Source organism: Trachurus japonicus, chromosome 1 (assembly GCF_045865225.1).
Source record: "Trachurus japonicus isolate A0001 chromosome 1, Traja_1.0".
Taxonomy (NCBI): domain Eukaryota; kingdom Metazoa; phylum Chordata; class Actinopteri; order Carangiformes; family Carangidae; genus Trachurus; species Trachurus japonicus.
The window spans coordinates 32023866-32032642 of NC_140907.1; the positions used below are offsets into that span (position 1 = coordinate 32023866).

An 8777-nucleotide genomic window follows, 5' to 3' on the forward strand; every position below is an offset into this window, starting at 1 on the left:
CACACTGGTTCAGTCTCACTTCCTGTGATTTTCAAATTAAAAGTTTCACCGATTAAAATTATTATTATTAGGATTAATTTTCCAAATAGAAAAAAAACAACAAAACTGGTCCGGTCCAGAATAACAGAGTCCAAACTGATCAATGAACTGATGAATTATTGATGACACACACACACACACACACACACACACACACACACACACACACACCCCCCAGCAAAGAGAATCCAGACCCAGACCACCAGCACCTGAAGAGCTGAACCCTGGTTCAACTTGGACCAAAAACTACAAAAACCTCTAAACCTCCAACCGAGAGAGAGAGAGTGAGTGAGTGAGAGAGTAAGGGGGTGAGTGGGTGAGTGAATGAGTGGTTGTCATGGAAACGACATGATTGACAGGCTGGCCCCTCCCCCGCCGCATCGCGCCGCCGCCGCAACTCGCTCAAAGGCAACAAGGAAATGAGAGAAAAGAAGATGATGATGATGAAGGCAGCAGCAGCGGCGGTGGCGGCGAAGGGGGAGAGGTGAAGGTGTGTTAGTGTTGGCGGTCCGGTTCCATCCGGTTCCATCCGGTCGGGTCCGGTCACTTGAGGTCCAGCACCATGCTGGCCGGGTTCTCCAGGTATTCCCGCCACAGGTTGGAGAAGCGGCACATGGTGGCGCCGTCGATGATGCGGTGATCCGCCGACCAGCTGACCGCCATGATGTGAGCCGGGACCACCTGACCGCCGGCGCCGAACCGGGGCAGCACCTGAGAGCACGCACACACACACACACACACACACACACACACACACACACACACACACACACACACACACACAGTGTCAGAAATTAGTCGGTTGCCACGAAATGCGATGCTAATTTCTGTTAGCCCGTCTATGAGGTTTTACATTATACGTTAGCATTAAGCTAGCGGACTTTATACTTGTGAGAATGGCTGTGTGTTTTGAACGATGTTGGTTTGATTGAACATCTTTGATGCTTAAATACATATATTACCGCTTAATATATTGCTTTACTCTTTATTTTATGCCATTTTTACTGTAGGGCAGGCTAATCTTCAATTCAAAGTGACAAATAAAACCATGAAGCAAAAAGATTTTGCCTTTTGTTTGAGAACTGACATTGATGTACAATAATTCAGTTAACAGTTGTAAATGTACCTTATAGGGTTTATTTTTTAATATTTTACCATTCAAAAGCAAGCTCAGTGCTGTCTGTCCCATAGAAGAACATGATAGCGGCAGCCTGCTGTAGCCCCTCTGTTATATCAATCGCTCTGCTTGTGGTGCAATACATACAACAGTCTCCAGCTGCAATGAAGCACACGCTGGAGTCGAGCAATGGGGGCGTGGTTTTTGTGATTCCTGATTGGACGGAGGTAAATTCATGCAAAATCACTGATGCGCGTTGCCTTCAGGGACAGTTTTTCATCAACAGTCTCTGTATTTCCCTCTAAAACAACTCTGTGTGGTAACGTTGTGTTATTATCTCATAGCGTGGTGAATGTGCAGCTCACAACTTGTCCGCCAGAGCGTTGTGGAGTTGTTGGATTGTGTATTTGATGAGTTTGATGAGGGAAACCAAGAAATCCCATAATGAGCCTCCGTAGCGTAGCTCTGAGCAGCTCGCAGCTCTGCTCTGGATTATGGCAATGGGCCAATTTGACAAAATGTTGAACTATCCCTTTAAACTCTAATTACCTTTCTTTCTTTTTTTATTATAAACCCTGCACACACACACAGGAAGGGGACGGGGCTTGGCTTATCTAAGTACTTTGACCTCTGTGGTGTGTTCATGGGCCGTGGGAAAGTCTGGAACTCACCTGCATTTTCCCCAGCGCTCCGATGGCGACCTCAGGAGGGAGGATGACTGGTTTGGCGTACGTCCCTCCGATCTACAACACACACACAGAGGAAACAGGTTGTGGTTAGAGCGGGTCTAGAGTCCGTCTCCGTCCTCAGAGCGGCGGCGTCTGGACTCACTGATCCGATGTTGGACAGGGTGAACGTTCCCCCCGTCAGCTCCGACGTTCCCAGCTGCCCCACGGCGCCGAGCGTCTGCAGCCGGTTCAGCTCCTGGGCGATGTCGAACACGCTGAGCAGCTGCACGTTCTTCACGTTGGGCACCAGCAGACCCTGACTCGTGTCCATCGCCAGCCCGATGTTGTGAGACGCCTGAGGGCAAAGAGACACACCAAGGTGATTAGATATAAATGATGTCAAGTAATAATCCAATTACGTATGGCTAATTTGCATACATACAGCACCTGATCTAAACATTGGGTAGAGCAGGTGAAAATGTCTTGTTCAATCTTGTTAACATAACAGTTAAAAAACTTAAAGCAGAAGTAAGCGATCCGGTCGTTTTCGCTAATGCTGCGTTCCAGGCCGGCTTTTGAAATCGTAAATTACAGCTTCAAGTCACAACTTACGACTTTGTAGCGTTCCAGGCAACCCACTCGTGTTTTTCCGACCTGTTTTACCGGTGAAAGTCACTATAACGGCCACTCGTAACTTCCGACCGGTGAACTCGTACCAGATCGAACTGGTACAACTTCACGGTCGGAAAAATACGAGTTTCCTTGAACGCACCATAACAGTCCTCGTCGCTACGTCACCACATTCACGGCGTTCCTTGGCTGCACACACAGCCCTGCATGCCGTTCTCTCTCCTCATTGGATAAAAACTGTAGGATACGATAAATGTTTTCTCCTGGGCTCAGAGCAGAGCAGAGTGACTGACAGACCCGTGTTTCAGTCCAAACACTCTATAGAAGTGATTGCTGTCGGAAGATATAACTATTTAAGACTTATATTAACACAAATATATCACTCACTTCTGCTTTAAAGCAGATAACAGCGGCACGGCCGTTTCGGCTAATGCTGTGTTCAAGGCAGGCTTTTGAAACCGTAAGTTACAGCTTCAAGTCACAACTACGAATTGGTAGCGTTCCAGGTAACCCGTAGCTCGTGTTTTTACCGTCCTGTTGTCTGTGAAAGTTCCCTATAACGGCCACTCGTAACTTCCGACCCGTGAACTCGTACCAGATCGAACTGGTATGACTTCACAGGAAGGAAAAACACAAAGTACGAGTTTCCTTGAACGCACCATGAGTTAGCAGCCCCCGCCCTTGTCAGGCATCAATTGGTCCTCGTGCTACGTCACCACATTCACGCGCATCCCTTGGCTGCACACACAGCCCTTCATGCCGTTCTCTCTCCTCATTGGATAACACTTGTATCCCACAAGGAAAATTTTCTCCTCGGGTTACAGCAGAGCAGAGTGACGGAGAGACTCGTGTTTAGGCTGAAATACTTCATGTAAGTGATTGCTGACAGAAAATAGGACTATTTAGGACTTATATTAACAAAAACATTCCACTGATATCTGCTTTAAGGAATGGAACCAATTTAGGCCCATGAGCATTAATAGAGACTTTTACAGTCTATGATAGAGACGGAGCATGTTATACCTGCTCTACTAAGGATGTGGCTGTCTTGAAAAATTGCAGTCATCTTGAAATTTAAAGTGGTCAACTTGTCTGTTGACCAATGGAGTCAACTCATTCCAATTTTCATGCCGGTACCACCACAGCAACTTCATATATACATGTGCCGTCAAAATGGTGGAATTTATGCAAATGTATGCAAATTTGCTCATGTTAACAAAGAATTTCTAAAAACTTGTAATACATTTTTTGTTTGTCTTAATGTAAGTAATCAACTCAGTAATTTTCATGGAGATATCTAAAGGTTAAAAACTTTACCCTATTCCCGTGAAATTTTTTTTTTAATATGCATATAAATGGGATGTTTGGGTGTTTTTCGAAACTTTCCCCTAATGGGATTCTTCGGGGTTTTTTTTCCCTCACTCAGGACATGTTGAGGATTCAAAATCAGTTGAGTTTGCTTCTGTTGCAATTTGTTTAACGTTGACCCCTTTTTTGGCCTAAAATTACTGGACTATAACCGGGTCAGACTGGTCCAGACCCAGTGATCTGATCGGATAAAACCTTGAAAACGGGTTGTTGCAAAAACTAAAACCAGATCCTGAGATCAGATTAGATCACGTGATCCAGTCTCTGTTTTAATCTGGATCAAACCCTCAGTTTGTGTTGATCAGAACTGTTTAGTCGGATCAGGAAACTTTGACCCGTCTTTGTGTGTGTGTGTGTGTGCACCAGCGCGCACGTGAGAGACGGGCCGCCACAGACTCGTTAATTAATAGGAAACACTGCTGGTTGGTAAGTTTCATTTTTACCGTGCACCACTGGCATGCATGCTCGCTTCTCTCTCTCTCTCTGTGTGTTGTGTGTGAACACAGCGAAAGAGTGCTATGCGGAGATGAATTAACGGAACGATAATGCGTTCAATCAATTTGTGTCTTGGTCTTGATTCTGTGGCGCTGCGCCACACATTGTCTACATATGGGAAACAATAGGTGTGTGTTTGAGTAACATGAACGTTTGTGTTTCATTCTATAAACTACTGATAACAATTTCTCCCAAAAATTACAACTGGTCAAAATAACAAAAAAAGATGCAGTGTTTTCAGACCTCAAATAATGCAAAGAAGTTGACCCTAACCCTTGATTTTTAAACAGACCACTAATGTTTTAATTTAGGAAGAGTTCAGATTAATATTGATGGAAATTTCAATTTTAATCCTGCAGCAGTGATTGTTTATTGATTTACTGATTATTTACTGATACATATATTATAGTTCTAAGATTTTCTATTAAAATAAAGCCAATAATGACATTTTTTGTGTTCTCTTTTTATTTGGAAAAGTATCGAAAAGTATTGAAAAACATTTTGGTACCGATACCGGTACCAACATGTTGGTATCGTGACAACACTAGTTGTCAGATGAGGTCTGGCTGTTTAAACGACATTGAAGAAACAACAAACAGCAGAGAAAACAACACAAACATCCTATTTTCAAATAAATCCACTCTGAGTGTCTCCATGCTGCTGTTCTACCTGTTGTTTACACATTTAAAACACTCATTATCTGGATTTGGTCATCTAGAGAAGCTTGTATCTGCTCTGAACAACTGGGGTAAAGGTAAAGATGGATTACGTGATCCTGGATGGCAAAACAACGGATTGAAACAACTGGGTCTTAAAGAAAAAGTTTGAATCTACAATGTAGAAAGTGTCCAGTCCGGGTCGTACCTTGTAGGTGATGTTCTGACAGCTCTGGTCCAATGAGGAGTTCAGGATGGGGAAGTGCAGGAGTCCCAGAGAGGCAGCCTGAGCCAATGAGAGCACAGCATCAACGTCAGCGCCAAACATCACGTGACCAATCAGCATCAAGGTCGCCCCCGCCAAGCCCCGCCCCCTCGCCCCACCTCTCAGCCCCGTACCTTGATGAAGAAGGGCATGAAGCTGAGTTTGACCCCCCGGCCCTCGGCGAGGGGCCGGAGCTCCGCCCGCAGCGCCACCAGGCGGCTCAGGTCGACCTCGTCACAGTAGCCGAAGTGAGGGATCATCAGAGCGGCCGTCATCGTCTTCACCATCGCTTTGTGGAAACCTGGTCAATAACAATCTGGTGTTAAAGGGATATTCAACTACCAATTCAGTTGGGACAGATTTTCAAACCAAGAACTTTATCTGGGCCAGACGTTTTTCAGCGGCCTGTGGTTTTAAACTAATACAAATTAATGTAGATTGAAAAACAAGTAGCTAATGTTTATTCATCGTTTTCATTTTAAAATTGGTCACTTTTGACACCGGCCCATCAAACAGTGCAGAAAAACAAAGAAAAAAGCTTCAACTGAACAGAAACTGAGGTAGTGGCGATAAGAGAGGAGAGTGTGTTGTGTGTGTTGGTGTGTTTGGCAGAGCCTTGATCTCACCTGTGAACTCGTACTAGATCGATGTACTCCCAGTTCCCAGTTGTAACTCGTAACTGGTGACTTACGGGTTCAAAAGCCTGCCTGGAACGCATCATAAATGTGTGGTAGACAGTGCTCAGAGCAGAACTGGTCTCTGATTGGCTCTGGCCTGAGGCTCAGAGGTTACCACGGCAACTTGAGGTGGTTGCCAATGACGATAGAGGCCCCCCAGGCTGAGGCAGACAGAAACGTGGAGAAAAGAGGGTGATTTTCTGCCTCTGCGCTGGTCTCACATTTGGGCTTATTCTGAGAAAACGGTAGCTACTATCAGAAGAAGAAGCAGACCGTGGTCGTCGTAAAGACTTCCTGAACACTTTGATATGACTTTGGTGTTTCTACAGTAAATATTTTGGAAACACTTGTGAGTTATAAACAGGGGTCCCTTCTGCTTCTCTCAGAAAATCTTTGTATTAGAGTCAATGGGCGGCAGGAAGAGACCTGGCCGCAATGAGAGGCTCACAGTTTAAATTCTGTAAGTCTCTCTGCTTTGATGAACACATTGTTAGAGAGAGGACAAGTTTGTCTACAACTGTGGAAAAGATTATGTGTGTAGAGTGTAAATTGTGCCCGTGAGCAGCGTGGAAAGAGAAAAATTCAGACAATTTCTGGCAACTTCTCCCACTCTGACACGAACATTCCGCCCAATACACACCCATTATAATCTCAACACTTCTCCAAATACGGTCATGGTCATTAAACAGTGACTGATCAAAAACTATAATACCTATCGAAACGTGGATTAACACACCAATAGACGAGACTTGTGTCTTGCAGAAGCCAGAGGACAGTGCCTCGATGTGTTTGCCCCGTGGCCCTAACTAAAAGTTCCCAGTTTTAGCAACAACTTGCTTCCCGTATGAATTTAAATCAGTAAAATTGTGGTCACCTAGATGCACCTCAAAGGTCATAAAGAAGGAAAACAGTATTCACAGTCTACTGAAGGCTAAAGGTTCAGGTTTTTCTGCAATTCTTATACCACCATCTGGGTCTGGGTTAAACCTACGCCCTTTAAAGCCCCAGTATGTAACTTATTTGGCCTTTTATTAGTAAAAATCAAATCTGTCTTTCATAAATCCGTATTTCACTGAAGGTGAATCACACCCGCATACAAATGAAAGCTTTCTGGTACCTTAGAATGAGTTGTTACAAGTCGTTACAAATACATAAGTGGTCGACGCACCGAACCGAGGCGGCCATGTTGCAGCGCCATTTTTTACGTTGAGTGACAGCGTGAGCGTAGGTAACCACGGAAACGGCCTGTTAAAACTGTCACCACTGTGTAGTGTGAGGAAGGACGGAGGCACTGGTGTTGCATTCAGGTGCAGTCAGGCAGACGGCCGTCGGCAATCCAACCGGATGTCATTTTACTCCACCAGAGAAAGACGGTAAAACAATACCACATCACCATGACAACATATTGTCAGGCCTGTATTGTTCTGCCTCGTGCTGGCGGACCACTTGTTTACATAGACGCTTGTTTATCCTGTTACATGCAGCGTCTGTTGTCTGTCTGACGTCTGCCCCATTTCACCTGAATGCAACATCAAGAATACGTTCAGATATGCAACCGCACCGCTAGATGGGGGGAATTCCTACGTACTATACCTTTAAATCACCAGAACTAACAAAGTGATCGATTGATCAGCTCATCAATAATCTCAGAGTCTCTAAAGTCTGCACTGACGTCACAGTTTCCCGTTGCTGACTGCTGAGATGACCTCTGACCTTTGAGGGGCTCGGTCACGTCCTTCCCGGTGAACACGGGTCTGGGGATGGCGGGCGGGGGCTTGATGGCGGCCGGAGCGCCGGCGGGCCGGGCGGCGGCGGCGGCGGCAGCGGGAATCGCACCCGGACCCGGAGTGTGGATCTCCTGGAACGGAGTGGGAGGTAAGATGGCGCCGGTCTGCCGGGCCAGGAAGTTCAGGATGTCCTCCTTCAGGATGCGTCCGTCCCGTCCCGTCCCCACCACCTCGCTGAGCTTGATCTGAGCACACGCCGGTAAAAACACAGTTAACCCTTTAGCTGCCGAGGCTGGAAATGGACATCTGGACATGTTTTTTTTTTGTCTGAATGCTTTTTCTAGGAGAACTTCAACCTGAATTTGTAACATCGGATAATAAATGATCATAAGTGTTAGGTGTCTCTTCCTCTGTGTTTCTAACCCTCCTCTCCTCCATGTGCATTTGTTTTCAACGAAGTCGGTGAGAAATCAGTGGACAGTGGTTCTCAAACTTTTTCAAATCAAGGACCCATAATCAAGCACAAATTAGACGATGGACCCCCATTGGACAAAATTTTGAAGCAAACATGAGAAATACATAAATATTTGTTCTGAGACTGAAGAATGTTACTTTTTTAGTTGATGTACATTCTAATTAGGGCCAATGGTGTGAATTTTTGGAAATATTGTAGAGAAATTTCTGGAAAAAAAGTGGTACAATTTCTCCCAAAACATTTAAACATTTCTAGGAATGTATATATAGTCATAGCAGTGTTTCCCCCAGAAAATTTGTTAGTTAAGGTGGTGTCTGACCTGTCGACGGGGGGGGGGGGGGACGAGCAGATCGATCGTCGGGGGGGAACGCACCGCGCCGTATTAAGTTTCGCTTTCAACACGCGCTGCTGTTATGCATGCGCGCTTCTCTGTGGTGTGTATGTGTGTGAGACAGTGTTGGCCAAGCTACTTGGAAAATGTAGTGAGCTAAGCTACAAGTTACTCTGCATGAAATGAAGCTTCACTACACTGAAGCTACCCACCAGAGAAATGTAGCAAGCTACGCTACAATAAAATGACAAAAGTAGCTTAGCTTGGGGCGGTGTTTAGCTCAGTTGGTAGAGCAGCCGCCCCATGTGTTGAGGTTATAGTCCTCGCTG

The 8777-nt window shown here is 45.4% G+C and overlaps 1 protein-coding gene across 1 annotated transcript; it reads right to left on the reverse strand.

Annotated features, from left to right (window-relative positions):
* Positions 1-545: 545 nt before the first annotated feature.
* Positions 546-8185, reverse strand: LOC146992321 (lipoamide acyltransferase component of branched-chain alpha-keto acid dehydrogenase complex, mitochondrial-like). The gene is made up of 6 exons (XM_085792499.1): positions 7629-8185; positions 5373-5539; positions 5182-5259; positions 1988-2179; positions 1828-1899; positions 546-750 (listed from the first exon to the last, which is right to left on the reverse strand). Exons 1-6 carry the CDS (start codon positions 8029-8031, stop codon positions 583-585), a joined length of 1080 nt encoding a protein of 359 aa, XP_085648625.1. The 5' UTR covers positions 8032-8185; the 3' UTR covers positions 546-582.
* Between the last annotated feature and the right edge of the window lie 592 nt (positions 8186-8777).

Bases quoted from the DNA above. Each gene is read 5' to 3' on its own strand.
- LOC146992321 (XM_085792499.1), bottom strand. From the start codon at position 8,031: ATGATCATTTATTATCCGATGTTACAAATTCAGGTTGAAGTTCTCCTA. The intron at 5,540-7,628 runs GTCAGAGGTCAT...GTTATTGACCAG, and splicing joins CGTGACCGAGCCCCTCAAAG to GTTTCCACAAAGCGATGGTG. The intron at 751-1,827 runs GTGAGTTCCAGA...GCGTGCTCTCAG, and splicing joins GAGCGCTGGGGAAAATGCAG to GTGCTGCCCCGGTTCGGCGC.